The sequence below is a fragment of the Adiantum capillus-veneris genome, chromosome 14 (assembly GCF_014529385.1).
Source record: "Adiantum capillus-veneris isolate H3 chromosome 14, ASM1452938v2, whole genome shotgun sequence".
NCBI classification, from domain to species: Eukaryota; Viridiplantae; Streptophyta; class Polypodiopsida; order Polypodiales; family Pteridaceae; genus Adiantum; species Adiantum capillus-veneris.
Window position 1 is genome coordinate 40,389,113 of NC_140944.1, and position 18,383 is coordinate 40,407,495.

The 18,383-nt window shown below is 39.7% G+C and overlaps 1 protein-coding gene across 1 annotated transcript; it reads left to right on the forward strand.

The window, feature by feature from the left end:
• The first annotated feature begins 1,397 nt into the window (after positions 1-1,397).
• LOC147442246 (leucine-rich repeat receptor-like serine/threonine-protein kinase At1g17230) lies at positions 1,398-3,325 on the forward strand. The gene is made up of 2 exons (XM_086529625.1): positions 1,398-2,317; positions 2,740-3,325. The coding sequence occupies exons 1-2, from the start codon at positions 1,417-1,419 to the stop codon at positions 3,147-3,149; spliced, it is 1,311 nt and encodes a 436-aa protein (XP_086385751.1). The 5' UTR covers positions 1,398-1,416; the 3' UTR covers positions 3,150-3,325.
• Positions 3,326-18,383: the final 15,058 nt, after the last annotated feature.

Here is an 18,383-nt window from a genome sequence, read left to right on the forward strand (position 1 = left end):
TCCAATGAGCTTCAAGCATGAGCTACAAGGGGGGGTCAACCCAAGCAAGCTAGGGGGTTGCTTAGGGGGTATACTCACCCACACACACTCAAAAACACTCTTATTGTGTGCTATGCAAAGTGCAAGAGCTCCCTCTCCTTCTCCAAGCAAGTAGAGGTTGAGAGCCTACACCAACACTCTTGGCTATGGAGTGCAAATCCAACCAAGAGCCATGCTTCAATGCTTAAGCTTGCCATCTTCTTCTTCTTCATTACTATGCTATTATGTATGCTAGCAACAAGAGTTATGATAAGTGAAGAACTAATTCTTTCCCCTATGAAATGTTTCTTCTTCCTCTTCCCTACCCTCATTCCTTGCTAGCTCTCTCCACCTTCGAAGGTGTTTGAGGTCTTGGGACTGAGGCTTGGGATAGTTAAAGCTTTCTTCAAGTTTATGTTATATTTGTGATGCATGAAGCTTTCTATCTTCATTGCATCACCTAGGTCACAAGGAACACAAAGATTGTATTGTAACAAGTCTCTCTTAATGGGAGAAATCATAATACAAATGCCTATTGGAGGGGGGACTGTCTCCACATAAATCCGGTCCTCAATTGTTGTCATGTTCTCTAAATTATCTCTCTTGCAAAAGTATTGTTCATGCCAAGTTAACTAATTGCTATGATTATGTTGCTATCTTCAGTTATGTTCACCTGCTATGCTCACAAAGTCATTTCTCAAAAGTACTCTCATTAATTTCCGCTACTCTCAAGTTAAATAGGCCAATTCCATTACAAAACCTCTTCTTCATTAGCTCACAAAAGCTTGTGCATCACTTTACCCCCAACCTTTCTCATACTTGGAGCTTTTGGCGGGAGAATGTCACCAGCTGGATATCCCTCTCTGGAACCTATGGAGGAATGCTTTCATTTGGTTTGCTTGGATAATATTCAAAGAAGTCTTCCCTGTAACAAATGCTGTCGGTTTACTCTAGAGAAAGAGCCTTAATGGCTGATGCTTGTAGTGTCCTGTAATCTCTCTAGATGGGACTACCTCTTTCCCTGCCTTTGAGGCCTTGTATTTTCTCCTTCCTCCTTGTTTAATATTTTCCAAAAAAAAAAAAATCACGGTGTCCGAGGATCTGATGGCGTTGGGCCAGCCATGATCCTTCCTTTCAAAGGATTATGGCTTAATTGTAATTTACTCTCGACACGGTAATATAACAGCAAAAGCATTTCTCAAAATGAGAGAGAGAGAGAGAGAGAGAGAGAGAAGAGTTGACCGGGTCCAGTCACCAAAAGTCAAACTTTGACTATATTCTGCTGAAAAATCTCCGCGCCGCGACAAAGCATGGGCTATAGTCAGCAGTACAGTGAGTCAAGCTGCAAGGAGAATAGCTGAATCCCTGCTTCTTTAATCCCTGCCACGTCCAAATTATATGATCATAGCCATGAGCTACGGAGCCACGCCCCATGAGGCGCTACGTTTCCCTGCCTCTTCCTTTAGTGGCAACCCTGGCCTCTGCGGGCCGCCTTTGCCCATCATGTGCCCTCAATATCCTCTTAATTCCTCCATACTCATATTCATTGCGTCAGGAGCTGCTCTCTTTCTCCTCCTCTTTCTTCTCCTACTCGGACTTTTATATTTTCTTACGTCTCGCAGCAAGCTGCATAGCCCTACCTCAGCCTCCGCTGTGGATTCATACCTCAGGTTTTCATGGAAGAGCCTTCAGCAGGCCACATCTGGCTTCGGCCATGCCAACATCCTTGGCGTCGGAGGGTCAGCCACAGTGTACAAAGGCCAGCTCCCTAATGGCCGGATGATTTCCATTAAAGTGCTCCGAAAAGGAGATCACACTCTGCTCTATACTGATGATGTGCAAAACCAGTTCTTTACGGAGCTTGAAGTGCTGGGGAAGCTTCGGCATCGGAATTTGGTGAGAATATTGGGCTACTGCTTCAACATGAGAGATACCATGGCCATCATTCTCGATTTCATGCCCATGGGGAGCCTTGATGCTCTTCTTCACAATAATAGAGCTCTGAATATCCCGCAACTGCATTGCCCAAAAATGGATTGGGATGCACGCTTTCGGATTCTGCATGGAATTGCGGAAGGACTCGCGTACCTCCACCATGAATATGATGGCAAGCGTTGTGTCATTCATGGAGACCTCAAACCTGGGAATGTGTTGCTAGATGCAGAGATGGAGGCCCACATTGTAGACTTCGGACTTGCGAGAATGGTGAGAGCTACAAACACAACCTCCATGCCTACACCCTCGAGACAAAGGGTACTATCAAATGGACACTGGTGGTCCTTTGGCTATACAGCTCCAGGTAAATCCTTTTCTTCCAATTTCAACAAGAGTTTTTCCAGTTTTTGTAAGGTGTAGTGATGTTCGTTTAGCATAATTATTGCCATCTTAATTCTTGGAAAAATTCTCACAATACCTCAACATCATGAGCCCCATACCTAGCTAGGTACGATTGGGGGCAGGGGACCACCCGCCCCCGCCTGGTGAAGGGCCGGTGGTCCCGTGCCCCCAATCATACCTAGCTAGGTATGGGTGCCTCTCGAGCAGAAGTTCATGATGTTATGCGTTGAATGAAAAACACTGAAAAAGACACTATTTTCCTACATGAGAAAATTTATAAATCTTGTTGTGATTGTATACTCATCATTATCAAGTTTTAGTGATGTCCATATAACAAAATCATTATCATCATTAACATGGTAGCCTCTTGATTTTGCAATACAGAATGTGCACAACAAGGTGTGGTGTCTCGTAAAGCGGATGTGTTCAGCGTTGGGGTGATAATGCTTGAGGTGTTGACAGGGGAGCGGCCTAGCAGCACAAAGTTGGAGGAGGGGCAGACATTGGCAGATTGGGTGGGTGAGGCCCTAGCAAGAGAGGTCATAGACACAGTGGTGGATGTTGAGTTGAAGGAGGGAAACTGTATTATTAAGTGGAAGGAAGAGATTGGTGTTACTTTGAAGTTGGCTTGTAGATGCACGTCTTATAATCCTTTTGACAGACCTAACATACATCAAGTTCTTGCATTACTTAAAAATCTTGCTTCTAGTGATAGTACACAGAATCCCCATGTACAAGTACCTTCCCTCCACAATGAGGATGAATCATGGCTATTAATATTTGACACGCCTTAAGCAATTTGGTGGAGAAGGGCGCGCATCCACTGGCAATGGTTCAAAACTTGCAAGTAATGTACCACATTGCACAAAATACACAAGAAGAGTTAGAAATTTTCTCATGTAGGAAAATCGAGGCTTTTTCAGTGTTTTTCATACAATGCATAACATCATGAGCTTCTGCTCGAGAGGCACCACATACCTAGGTAGGTATGATTGGGGGCAGGGGACCACCGGCCGGTGGGGGGCTGGTGGTCCCCTGCCCCCTATCGTACCTAGCTCAAGTATGCGGTGCCTCCCTCACAGATGCTCATGATGTTGAGGTAAGTCACAATGTGGGAAATATTGTGAGAATTTGTCCAAAACTTCTTGTGATAGCTTTTGTGGCATGCTTGAGTTTTGCCTCCCAGGGCACTGAACTACGTGGGCTCCCGAACTGAAGTCTTGGCAAGTTATTATTGGTATCTTGAAATAGTAAAGGGGCTCAATGGTATTCTGACAGGGTTGGTATGTGAATCTCTTGGATGACTACATTGCCTTGTTTGATTACATTGCCTTGATTACATAACAGCTTGCTTGGTGATTTTGGTGCTTGAACCATTTCCTTTTAGAGTTACCTTTGTACAACCCTCTGTTGTTACTATTTTTCGCCTCATGTGAACACCTATTTCCTTAACTTTATATACATTTTAAGGATTTTTTTTGTGAATATTTATATATTAAGAAAGCATTTGCAAGTACTAGGTGTAAATCCATACTAGAGCAACTCTACCATATATACACACAAGAGAAAAACCTCAGAAATCTCTTGAATAACAAGAAAAAGATGAAAGAAGAATGAGCACTTGATCATGACATTAAGCAAATCCATTTACAAATCAAGTATGCATTTTCAGTATGTAAAGATAGAGATAAGCAAGGACAGAAAGAAACTTCTTTATTTCATAAAAGGATTGGAGGAATCAAGTATATAAAAGCATCCTTGATATGGGTGAGGAGAGGATGGAAGCTTTTCCTAGAGTGCTCACCTCTCTTCATAAAGTTAGCACTTTGAAATGCTAGTGTGCTTTTCGCTTTTATTACACACTAGTATTGCCGATCGCCTCTCCCTCTTTTTGCGTGCAATGACTTTCTCTGTCATTGAGCGCGCAGGGCTTCTATGCACACCATCGAAAGCTGGCTGTGGAAGGAGCTTTCGTCACATGTCCGGGGGAGGGGCCGGAATCCTTTCCCCCATTATAATAGTATAGATGCATAGAATCCCATAATAAGTTTCACATTTTGTTGGACAAAATACATGAAAAGTGGTTATTCTCTAGATAATGAGTTACAAGAGGTGATTTGAGGTTATGAGATCATTCTCCACTTCATACCTTGGCTTCTGTCACAAAATGTTGCAGAATAATAGGGAGTATCCCTGCCCTGTGCCCCTTGCCAGCAGCCGTTACTGGTCAACGCTGCAGGCCACGTTGCCCACTTTGCTCAGGCCAACGCTGCAGTCCAGCGCTGTAGGCCACGTTGCTGCCCAACGTTGCAGGCCACGCTGTAGGTCGCGACCATTCTCCTGCTCGGTTCGTCTGTTTTGCAGACCACGCTGCCCCCCTTGCTGTAGGTCGCGAGCTCGTCTCCGAAGGCATTTCCTAAGATGCTTAAGTTTTAACGATTTTTTTTGAATCGTGCGGACATACTTGTGTGTCTTGTGACCACATATCATTGCAACATAGTCCTACTTAATGCTACAAATTTGAATGACTTAGGCTTGTCAACCATCGTCAACCGCTAATGGGCGTGTCATGCCAAGATTTATGGAGGCCTTCCATTAGGAGAAGGCATTTTTCTTTGTTCTCGAATTTGGCTCTCAAGGTATGACATCATCTTTAATTCTTAGAGAGACTATAGTCTCTCTTTGCAAGTGAATACGGGTCCAATCGGAAAAGGTTAAGTCCAGTTGGCTCCATTGTGAATAAAGGATGATTGTATGAAGAAGCCTATTGAAGAAGCTAGTCTAATGGACTCCATCGACTGGGCCAATTTTGGGACTTCAGTAGCAGCGAGACTGGAAAGGATCGGATCAACTAGCCTCCGCGTTCATGCTCAATGGTATAGAGAGATTTGTTGGCAGATAGAGTTTTAGAACGGCTAAACAGATGCTACCTACCTGCGAATCTAGGTTTGATTGGAAAGCTTGTCCGTGGCCTATAGATAGAAATTTCCATAAACCACACACCATGGAGGTGTACAACACCTTCATGGCTTTGCTGGAGTGGTTCTACCCAGTGAACAAACAATGGGACAAACAATGGCCAGAGGCAAGATGGGTGACAATTGTTGAGAACATTTGGATTCCAAGATGGCCGCTTAGGATGAAGGTCTTTATTTGAAAAGTGCTCTAAGGGGCCTTTGCTAACTGTGGGATGAAGGTTCTAGCTAGAGGTATTGGGCCAGATAGATGCCCACAATGCAGATTTGCAAGTGAGAACCTCCCCCACTTGTTCAAGGACTGTCTGGAGATATGTGGCCTAGCAGGAAAGATTTGCAACTCGATTCAAAAGGCATGGAAGATTAAGTTCTACAAGAGCGATCTTTTTCTGGGGGGGAAGGCGATCATGAGCCAACCACTTGTCATCAGTACACAAATGGTCAGGTTTTGTTACTTTAAACATGTCCTGAAGGCCAGGAACAACCGACGTTTTGAGAACCGCATTGAAACAACAAGGTTTATTGAGGTTATTGAAGAAAGCAAGGTAGCAATTATTGCCATTGGGAAAAGGAGAAACTATAAAGAGTGGGACAAGGTGGTGACTGCAGCAATGTCGAAACTGCATGGGTAAGGATCTGTTTCTGAGCCAGATAGATCTTCCACCATTGCCGTGGGGTGCCCCCCCATTAGCCAATGCACTAATGTTTGCAAGAACACGTCATGGCTCGTCAAGAGCATGACTAGTATTTGTAATTCTTTTGCGTTGCTAATATAATATACTCATGTTCGTGAGTTTTTCCAAAAAAGAAGAAGAAGCTAGTCTAATGGAAATTAACGTTCATTGTCTTTAAGTACAAATTACCTAGATACTCTCTCTCTCTCTCTCTCTCTCTCTCACTCACACACACACACACACACACACACACACAAATAGTCCATATGAACTCTAGCTCATTATGATTGGACCTTTTCACCCTCTTTCTTTCTTATTAGAATACCTCATTCCATTCTTTTTTTTTTTGTCGTTTTGCTTGTGCGAGCTAGTTTTATGGGATTGCACCCACTCATCCACACCTCATGTTTTGGGGTTGAAATATATTGGGTGCGCTCAAAGGCCTTCGCCTTAACCACTAGGACAGATCCTTTGGACTCATTGTAATATATCTTCTCCTCCTTTAAGAGAAAGTTCCTTAGTAATACTCAATTATAATCCCCACACACACACACACACACACACACACACACACACACCACCACCCCCCCCCCCCCCCCCCCCCCCCCCCCCCCCCCCCCCCCCCCCCGCTTTTTTTCTTTTCTTTGATGTAGGTCTAGCTCAATATAAGCTTTGTCACATGCATTATTTGTAGAATGTAATGCAGATGGTGGATAGAACAACAAGACAATCATCATAATAAGAGATACATTCATTGTAATAAAGCACTTACCAAGGCTATCCACATTTAAGGGGGATATAGGGATAGTGAAAATGTAAATCAGAGTGAAAGATATAATTAGAGCTGGTGGAACTTGAGAGGAAATGCAAGGTCCAATAGGAAAATAGGAAAAGGTTTAGTCCAATTGGCTCCACTATGAAGAAAGGCGGATTGTACGAGGAAGCCTATTTGAGAAGGTAGTCTAATGGAAATCAATGTGCATTGTCTTTAAGTACACATTACCTACTCTCTCTCTCTCTCTCTCTCTCTCACACACACACACACACACACGTTTAGTCCATATGAACTCTAGCTATTTATGATTGGACCTTTTCACCCTCTTCCCTTCTTATTAGAACATCTCACTCCAATCTTTTTTTTGGTCATCTCGTTGATGCGATCTAGTTTTACAAGATTGCACCCACTCACCCACACCGCATGTCTAGGGGGGTTGAACCATAGTGGGTGCACTCAAAGGCCCTCACCTTACCACTAGGATAACTCAATTGGGACTGATTAAAATCTATCTCCTCCTCCTTTAACACTAGAATGGTAACAGGACACTTTTATGTCCTTGGACACTTTTGTGTCCTGTTAAGTGACCATTTTGCTTGAATTATTTGAAGAGTATGAAAATGAATTTCTAGGTGCTATATATCCACAAAGTTGCCTTATGAGCTGAAAAAAACTTAGCATTTTTTTTGAGTATAGATCTCACCATTAACCTTACTCTTGCACAACATTTTTGAACCTAAACCGTGTGAAAAAATGGGTCCTACTTTTTGCTTTTCTTAAATTTTTGGCAACTATACCACTCTAAACTTCATGTTTGTGAGGTTTAGATGGCCAGAGGTTATGCCTTCATAGTTCTCAACATGTTTTGATGCTTGTAGGGAGAGCTAAGTGTTAAAATTGAAAGTTATGATGAATTTACAAGAATTGCATAATCCTGGTTTTTTTTTGGGCCAAAATTAGCACTTTTATGATTTTTTTGGTGGCTTTTTTGATATCCAAATTCAATTTTGATTGTGTAAGTGTAATGTATAACATAAAGCTAATCTTCCTTGAGTTTTGGGGGACCTAATATACTATATAGCATAGTATATGATGATGGTTGAGTTTTTTGATTGTTGAAGAATACGATACATTTTAGAGTAGCAAGTATAACTTTCTCAATATTGCTAGTTTCTTAGGCCAATTGTGTGTATTTTGTAGGTAGTGACCATATCTAATCATAGACTACAAACTTGGCTAGATATTGAGTAGTTTCTATGGGTTTGTAGAGGTCATAATTCTAAACCCAGTTTTTTCATGTTTGCTGTATTTAGCACTTTATCATTGCCCCCAAGGTTCCAATTGTAAGAGATCCATTATCCTTTTGACATGCTCCATGGTTCCTTTTGAATCCAGAGGCCCAAAGGGAACTAAGAAAACATGTATATAGTATCTGTATTGAGCGTGACTATAGAAACTTTGATGATAGGTCCGCAGAATGGCAAAAATGCAACTTTTTTGTACCTATTTTTTTTGCCCAAAAAAAAAAGTGAGGTAAAAGCAACCATATGTTTTGGTCACCAACCCATTGAAGTTAACGAGGCATTTTATCTCATGTTCTACAAAAATCTCCACTCTTATTTATATGCAATCAACCGTAAGAAATTGCTGTTTTGGGCAAAATGCACTGGTCCATCAACTTTGGAGGCTTGTAGTGACCAAGGGATGAGAAAAATGACAAGTTTCTCATTTTTTCCATATGTAGTAGTTATTGAACTATAAGCTCATGAAAGGATTTTTCAAAATGAGTGGATCTACTATGATTTTGGAATGTTTTCCCAAAACCCTGAAAGGAAACTTTTATGTCCTGTTAGGTTACCATTCTAGTGTTAAGAGAAAGTTATTTACTATTAAAAATTAGATCCCCCCCCCCCCCCCCACCCCGCCCCTCTCCTTTGATGTTGGTCCAACTCATAAGCTTTGTCACATACATCATTTGGAGAATATAATGGCTATGGTGGATAGACCTACAAGGAATTCATCATAATAAGAGATCCATTCATCATAATAAGGCACTTACCTAGGCTATCAAATTTGAAGAGGGGTATAGGTATAGTGCAAAGATGCAATATTTAAAAAGGTGGGTTTGGGGGGAAGAAGGTTGTGGGTTGGGTGGGGTGGTGTGGTGTGGGGGGGATGTACATTAGAGTGCACGATAAAATCAAAGTTGAGTGGAACTTGAGAGGAAAATTGGGTGGTTGAAGAGTGGTGCAATAGAGTTGCAAGGGAATACAAGGGTCCAATAGGAAGAGGTTGAGTCCAATTGGCTCCACGTCAAAGAAAGGTGGATTGTAAAAGGAATCTTATTTAAAAATCTAGTCTAATGGAAATCCATGTGCATTGTCTTTAAGTACACCTTACCTAGCTACTCTCTCTCTCATTTTCATGTATAGTCAATATGAACTCTAGCTATTTATGGTTGGATCTTTTCACCCTCTTCCCTTTTTATTAAAGCACCTCATTCCAATCTATATTTTTTTTGTTGTTTGGATTGCACGAGCTAGTTTAACGGGATTGCAGGCATACCTCATGTCTGGGGGTTGAATCATAGTGGGTGTGTTCAAAGGCCCTCACCTTAACTACTAGGGAAATGTAATTTACATGCCTCCCTTATCCCCAATTAGAGTTGAGTGGAGCTTGAGAGGAAATATGGGTCGTTGAAGAGTGGCCCAATAGCGTTGCAAGGGAATACAAGGGTCCAATTGGAAGAGGCTACATCCAATTGGCTTCACTGTGAAGAAAGGCAGATTGTATGAGGAAGCCTATTTAATAAGCTAGTCCAATGGAAATCAATATGCATCGTCTCTAAATACACATTACGTAGCTACTTTCTCTCTCTCTCTCTCTCATGGATCTTTCTCTACCTTTTATGTAGCAAGTGGACATACTTCAATAATCACATCCTCTATCACCTCCTAGTCACACTCTTTCTTAGCTGCTGGTAGGATGGTATTCCCAACTCAAGGCAACCTCGGCTCTTGATCATCTCATTTGTTTTGTTTACTAATATAGGGAAATTCCAAGCGTCATGACCAATCCTTTTACATTTGTAGCATGTTGTGGAGAACAAAGCAGCTACCAACTCTTACAAAACATCTCCAAAGCATCCCATGATGAGATCCAGAAACTTTGGAATGGGTATGTCCATGTTCCACAAGATAGACACTTTGATATCTAATTTAGATTTCATTCACTACATCTTTGGCAGAAAAAGAACTCGACCCAACTTTGATACAATGGATTGAATGTTCCCATGCAACCAAGGTGGTAGGTGTTTAAATGTAAACCACATATAATAGAAGTGCATTATATCTTCCTCTCGGAATTCTTATGCCCATGGCATTGCATATGCAAAGAACGAGGCACCCATACCCCACCTCTTATGACTAAATCTTGAACCGCCTGCTCAGAAGTACATGTAGTTATACATAGCAAACCTTGCCCACGGATGTGAATTATTGGACCTCAATTTTGTTACTGAACACAACATTCGCCCAATCTCATAAGCCATGAGTCGGTATTTATCTGCCCATAAAGTACAACACTATTGATTTTCCATAGCATTCCGTCAAACTTAGTAAAGCAACATTGGAAATGAAATCCATTTGCCCGCATATCTATTGACACTCTTACTTTGGCCAAATATATTCACCCTATGTAGCAACTCATCAAACATTATGTGTTTGAAAAAAGGGGCCGGCCTCATAGCTTTCTCATGACATCTAATGCACAAGATAGAGCACCTTCATTGATGGGTGTCTTTTTAACATTTTCAACACCAATAAGTTGAATTGTGTCTTTGTGGTTTGCATAAAGACAATGGATAGGGTGGTGGTGGTGGAGAAAATGGTGTAATGCTTCAATCATTGCAAAGCTTGTTGATGGACACATGTCCTCTTTGGTTGAAAAAAATGATTTTGTAAGAATTATATCTTTCTTTTATGTTGTAAATGGATCTTCCATCATTGTAGCTTTGTCCTTTCATTTAAGGCTCTCTTGACCTCCCTTTTTTTTGTCTTTTGTATAGTTTTGTTTTTAGGAATGCAAAATTCTATTAAAGAGAAAGAAAAAAGTGTACAAAGATCCCACAGGATGGGGGTGATATATCCCCTTAACTGAAGCTAACAACATAAGAGCTGCAACATTCTTTGCCTAGTAGGATGGTAGAACAAAGAGACAAGTGATTTCCATTGTTTCCATCTCGTACTTTTTTGTATGCTAGAGACAAATTAGCCCTTGGAGAGAGCATCGTGGGCCTTATTACCTAAGAATGTGGATGCAAGATCATGGTGGAGTAAACATAAGGGGAAGGAGGACTCATGTTTGAAGACATATGCATTTCTCTAAATCCACATAAACCATAAGATTTAACCCCTCCATATATTCCACTATGGGACATCCAAGCCTTTGCGATTGCCTAAAAGGAGGTCCTAAATTTCTAAAGTTCTTAGGATGACTTGGCTGAAAAGAAAAATCTGTAGAGACAACATAATTCCCTTGTTTTCTCTATGATTGAACCACATATAGGCATAGTGTTCTAAGCACATGTTACATCTTGAACAGTTCCCATTGCTGAGACTTGCGTTGGGTGCTCTTTCTCCACTCCACACTCCTTGATCCATTATTAACCACATGAGAGTGCTATGTTTATTAGCCATTTGGAATGCCCATAGGGATTTGAACATGTAGGTCCATTGTTCAGCTCCATGAAACTTTTTGTTTACCGCTCAATCCCCTTTTCTTTACTTCATTTTCCCTCCCACTTTGGGATAGTATTGATTATACACTTCAACAACAACATGAGAGATTTTGCAAGTTGCTTGGATAGCTCTAGCAGGTACTCTGAAATTTGACATGATCTTCTTTGCTCTCTCCTTGCACCAGCTTTCATATGTTAGAGTGATGGAATATTCTTTGTGAAGAGAGAGATGTTTTCAATTTTCCTTAATGTAGCATACCATATCAGACCCTAATGCCAACTTTGAAGCACTTGTGGGATTTTCTACACAACTTAGGCTTAACTTTACCTGCAAATGATTAGTAAGAAATTCCTTGGAAGGTTTCCATGAAGCCTTGATTGTGTTCCCTGCCTTCCACATTCTGCATACAAGCTTAGAGCCCACCGAGATAAAAGGAACATTAGACAATAATATCTCTCTGAGCTGAAGATTAGATCAAGCATTGTACGATTGACATTTATTATTTTTAATATCTCTCTTGAGAAGTGCTGCCCGGTGGTCCTTAGAGTCTTAATATAGTTTGTAAATGGATCCCTTTTGCGTTTAAGGACCTAAGGACCTTTTTGGCTTAAAGTATAGTTTATGGTTATAAATTGTTTTTTCATTTAAGAACCTCAAGGCTTCCTTTCAACCTTTGGTTTTAATATGAAAATTTTCAGCATTCACTTTGATACTATTCCAACATGTACCATCAATGGGGATAGAATTATGACGTAACATATCAAAGGGGATACACATATCAGCATGGCACAAGTGGTCAATATAATGTTGTAAGAAGGACATAACAATTAATTAGTACCATCGTCATGAAATATTATTTTTGTTAACTTAGATTTTTGCACCTAACTATTTAGGCCAATGATTCCTTAAAAAAATTTATAATGTATTTGGTGAGTGAACTATATTAGCATAACCAAAAAAATTACAATTTCAAGTCATGCTCGAGCCAAGCCATGACGTCTCTCAACAACTGCAGGTACATTGGTTGATGGGAGAGCCACCCCCAACACTTTGAAGAAGGACCTCTCTCAAAGCAAGGATCCAAAAGTCTATCCAATCATTGTGGCCCCAATAGCCATACCACTTATCAAAGTTCTTTCTTTTCCTATGATGATCAATGTCATTCAATCATGCTTTGAGATTGTTTCAATGTCAATACTTACTCTAAAATCCAAACCTGATAATAATCTCATTGATTTCTTCACATAGTTTACTATAACTTTTATCTCAAAAAACAAGAAAGTACAACTTCAAGTTGGGTTTGGTCAAGAAATAACTTCTGCATGATTACCACTTAACAAACTTGACCTATTTGTCAGCTTTTGCCATATATCTAAATTGTTTTCTCTATGATAGACCCAATTTTTCAAAATACTTGTTGTAAATAAAGACCTAGTAGGCAGTTAACTTTTACAAACACAACCCTCATTTACTTTTGCATTGGACCAGTGTTAGAAAAAAACTAGGGTACAATGTATTTTAATCGACAAAAATCATAAAATCCCGGCTAGATTTTGAGCTTGCCTTGAAGAAAATCGACACCTTTACACAAGTTTTAGTGTAAATACCGACAAAAGCTTCTAAAAATTGGTAGAATTTCAAATTTGCCCTTATTTTCTTCCGTTAGGAAAAATGTATTTTTGTAGCCCAATTTGTGATCTTCACCTTGTTAATTTCTCTTTAGCTCAAAGATCTTATGTCCTTCAATCATTTCATATGAGCTTGATGGATAGTCAATATTGTAGGACCTAATGTAGGTAGAATTCATAGTCCCAACAAGTAATGCCAAGTCATGTTCACCTAAGAATGTGAGTGCTCCCTTGGACAATTGAATAGCTTTAATATTCATACTTCAACTAGATTATTTGGGGTTAAAAATAGGCCCACATGTAATGTAAGGGCAAAAGAAGATCATATAGAACGCTTTTTGTGGTTGAGATAAAACCAACCATAAAGCTTGTCAATGATTACAAGTTTTCCATCATAACCTCTTATCATGTCTCTTCCTCACCAAGTTTTCCAAGCTCCAATTTAGAGAGGTCCCACATGCAAGGGGGTAACCTTTTCTCCATCAGAATCGGCTTCCCCCCTCAAAATTGAACACAATTGCAATCTTTCCCCTTTCAAAATTGACACAATCATTTGTAATAAGTTCAAAAATTAAAATTTTTATATATTTAGTTTTTGTGTGTGTGTGTGTGTGAGAGAGAGAGAGAACTTATAAAGTTTCTCTCAAAGAATGAAAAAAGAATAAAGAAAGTTGCAAATCAAATCAATTTTTAAAGCTTCAAAGATTTGAAAGAAAAGAGGAAGTAAAATTACATCCTTTGGATAGAACATATAGAACATATAGAGCCAAGCATAGTAGAAATATCTTTTTTGACATGCAATTTTTCAAGCCTCCTTTTGCATGCTTTATATAATGCCATCAACTTATTTAATGTGCCATATATAACACTAATTCAAAGGTATAAACACAAAAAATGACATGCAATTTTGACTGTCAAATGACATTAGGTTTTAGACCCTTGACCAAAAAAAAAAAAGTTGTCAATTTTAGGCCTTGAGATTCTAAGTCTAGATCCCACTCTAAAAGCTTTACATCTTTAAGATTTTTTTATTAAAAAAATCTTAAGCAAAGGGAATTGAATTAAAAAAACACCCTCAAACTTTACATCTCTAAGCTTTAGACCCCAATTTAAAAATTCTACATCCTTAAGTTCTAAGCCCTTTTTATAAATTTAAAACTCTACATCTTTAAGCCACAGTTTAAAAGTTCTACATCCTTAAGTTCTAAAGCCCCTTTTACAAATTTAAAACTGTACATCTTTAAGCCACAGTTTAAAAGTTCTACATCCTTAAGTTCTAGAGCCCCTTTTACAAATTTAAAACTCTAGATCCTTAAGTTGTCCCGGTTTAGAAATTCTACATCCTTAAGTTCTAGAGTCTCTTTTACAAATTTAAAACTATAGATCCTTAACCTGTAAATCCCACTTTAAAAGCTCTAAGCCCTAAAACTCTAGTGCCCCGGGTGACCCTTTCCTTATTTGTGGATCATGTTACCTTTCAATTTTCTTTGATTCAAAGTCTTTTTTTTAACTTCTCAAAAGAAAAAACTATAGGTCTCGTTGCTCATTGCTCATCCCAGACCTTACTTTAAAAGTTCTCCATCCTTAAGTTCTAGACTTAGCTTTAGAATCTCTAACAATAAAAATACAATTCCTTGGAGTTAAGAATTCAAGTAGTCTTGTCCTCCTCGTGAGCACTCAAATCGTCAGATACTTCTTCTTACATAGTGTCTGGCAAACAAGGAACCGCCATGTGTTTGAAGGAGGTTTTAAGGTGGCAAGCTTTGCAAAATTTATCAAAGAAATCAAAGTGCTAATATGGACGATCGGCCATAAGCAACACTTGGAGGATTGGTCTAGGACTACTTGTGCCCTGTTTTCAGCAGATGGAATGCCTAGGACGGGAGAAAATCTTGGCCATCGGTAAATAAAAGATCTCAGAAGGACAAGATTATGGACCTTGTGTGTCAAGGAGGAGGGGGCGGGTTGGTAGGGGTGGCTGCCTTGATAGCCAATGTAATTATAGTTCCTGGATGATGCTATGGCTCAACAAGAGCATGACAAGACCTTGTAATTTTTTGGGCTGTTCAATATAATTTACTCACAATTGTGAGTTTTTCTAAAAAAATAAAAAATAAATACAAAATCAATAGAGATGAAATCTCCAATGGATAGATCCTCTCTTAAAGTTTCAACTAACAAAAATAGCCATCTTATAAATGACAACTTTAGTTTATTATATCAAGTTTCAATGGGTGAAAGAACTTCTCAAAATGAAAAGGTGACTCTTGAAATTTGTGGAGCCGTATGTTTTTTTTTTTTTGAAATGAAAAGGTGACTCTTGAGATTTGTGGAGACATATATTTTTTTTTTCTTTGCAAACTCATAATTGTGAGTGCATAGTATTAAGAACAACATAAATATACACCAATCCTCAAGCTCAGACCGAGCCTTGAGGGTCAAAGATTACAAGTTATCTACTACTCTTCGGCTTTACTTACTACAAGGTGTTATACATTGTTGTAGACCAGTCCTCTGAGGCTTGTTTGCCTCCGATCATGTGGATCATCACTCTTCTCTCTTGTATGATTTCCCAAAAGCTTGCCACAGCCAGATCCCCTCAAACACGCAACGATTTTCCTTGCTTGCCAAATATGGTGCAAGAAGTAGTACCTGATTACTTGAGTGCATATGAGAAGAGCAGGACTTCCCAGCCTGTTACTACCAAAGAATAGATCATTCTTGAAGAACATAATTTTCCATGTCCTTTGAATCCACTTGCATATTTTCCCAGCCATGCCCTTGATTGCCTGGCATCCCATGAAAAGGTGGGCTAGGTCTTCACTAGCTATTCTCCCCGAGCAACGATCAGACCTGATGCCTCTTTCTTGTATGTCAGCAATTAGCACTTCCTATTGCCATCCCAGAATTTCTCTAGTCGAATGAGCCCCTTATTATTCACATTCTTGGCCATTTCTATCCAATAGGGGCTTTGTGGAGGCCCCAATATTTTAGAGAGCCAAGGGGACCAGTGCAAAATGGAATTCTTAAAGTATCTGGTTACTTTTCCCCATTCCAAAACCTCAGCTGCACTTTTGCACTTCCTTATCAGCTCCCTTGAGAGTCCACCAGATCTAAGATAAGACCACTTTAGGGCAAGAAGTTTGTCGTGCATCACAACCCCCTTCCACTTTCCCCCTTTCGATCCCAGTTTTGCTGCAGCAAGCATTCCCTTGGTCATGATATCCCAAGCTTGGTCCTGTTTAGCCAATGAGACCATAAATTTGGCACGAAGGGCCTTAGCATGGGATACATGATTAAGAATGCCAAACCCTCCTTGGTCTACCGGGCGAGCAACTACCTCCCATCTAGCCCACTGCCATGGCCGGGAGGTTTTTGCGTTGTTCTTCCAAAGAAACCTTTTCATTGGTTTTAAGATTCTTTCCAGTTACACTTAGCCATCTTGAGCACGGGGCTGAGGAAAGCAATATACGGGATCATAAAAGCATTGATCACTCTAATCCGGCTTTGGAAGGGTAGGAGAACGAACTCCCACCTTCTCATTTTGGCGCTTATTTCTTTGTGGACCCATTGAAATCTTTGATTGTGGGTTACGTCCACCCCTATGGGGGCTCCCAGGTGTCTAAATGCACTCCCTTTTGAGATAATCTCTCCTGTCCAGATTGAGGGCAATATAGAGTGGAGCCATATATTAAGTCTTTATCATTTAGCCTCTAAGGCTTTCATGTTTTCATGCTTTCAAAGGCCGCCTAAAACCCTTTCATTTACCATCCTTTCCTTAGTAAATGAGCATTCACTTCATATTTCAAAACTCAAGACTTCTATATCTATACTATATATAATGTAGCCTAAAATTTTCAAGGAAGGAGAGGGCCTCCATGTGTCACTCTCAGGTTCACTTAAAAAAAAAAACTTACAAAACATATAATCTAAAATGCAAAAGTTAAGCGTGAGATTGTAAGAAATGACAAGCTTTTTCAAATGTAAAGTTATTCTATGTACATTACAAGATAGGGATAATTTTAGTGGAGGCTTTGCTACTTAATACAAATTTACTTTTTGTAGATCTAACAAAAAAGGGAGAACTTTAGTGAAGAGTTTGCTATTTAATGAAAATTTAATTTTTGAAGATAGATTTGGCTTTATCTTTTCAAGAAGCTTTTTTCAAGATCAATATTGATATTTTTTTGAAATTTTTGAAAGTGTATTTTTTTAAAGAGCTTGAGAAAAAGAAAAAACTCGCATAACATTGACTTGGGGTTGTCTTGTTTGAGGACAAGTATGACATGCAAATACAAGAGTTGTTATCCACGTTATTGACTGAGAGAGAGAGAGAGAGAGAGAGAGAGAGAGAGAGAGAGAGAGATATCACCGCATTGCCTGTGTATGTGTCATTTACACTTTTCATTTCAAAAAAATGAGAGAAAGGAGTTCGCTTATCCTATTGTAATGTCTACTTGGGATCGTCACTTCAACTAGAGCACCAATTTGTCAAATACTATGCCACGACGACAAGTTGTTTATGTATGCACACATGAGCTCCATGCAAACTACTATTCACCCAACATGTGTGTGTGTGTGTGTGTGTGTGTGTGTGTGAGAGAGAGAGAGAGAGAGAGAGAGAGAGAGAGAGAGAGGTTTTGAGGGGGGGGGGGGACGAGGGGAGCATAGGAATTTTGAATGTCATAGTTATTGTATAGGAACAATAGGAAATGCCTCAAGACCTATGTGATATATATATATATATATATATACATATATATGGGAGAAACCATAATACAAAGCCTTTTGGAGGGGGGACCGGCTCCATGCAAATCCGGTCCTTAACTGTTGTCAATTGCTTAATTTCTCTCTCTTTTGAAGTATTGTTCATGCTATCTAACTAGGATTTATGCTTTTTGTTGCTCTCTCCACCCAAGCACTCTTGATAATCTCATTAGGAATCTATTCTAATAAAAATCTCATTATGTTCATGCTATTTTCTGCTACACACAAGTTACTAAGCCATTAAATGTTACATTGGTATAAAAGCACAAGGTTTCTCCTTTCTTGCTCAAGAAGGGAGGTCCTCAAGCTAGCTATAAATGGTTGGTACTATTAATTGCATGTAAGTAAGTAGAATAGGGATTTTTGAGCCTTGCAGCGCGCCTGCCTTTGTGTAGTTAACATGGCATCACCATCGAGAGCTATGGTCTTAATAGTGGAGTCCTACGGGGCTTGCCTACGGCTTAACCACT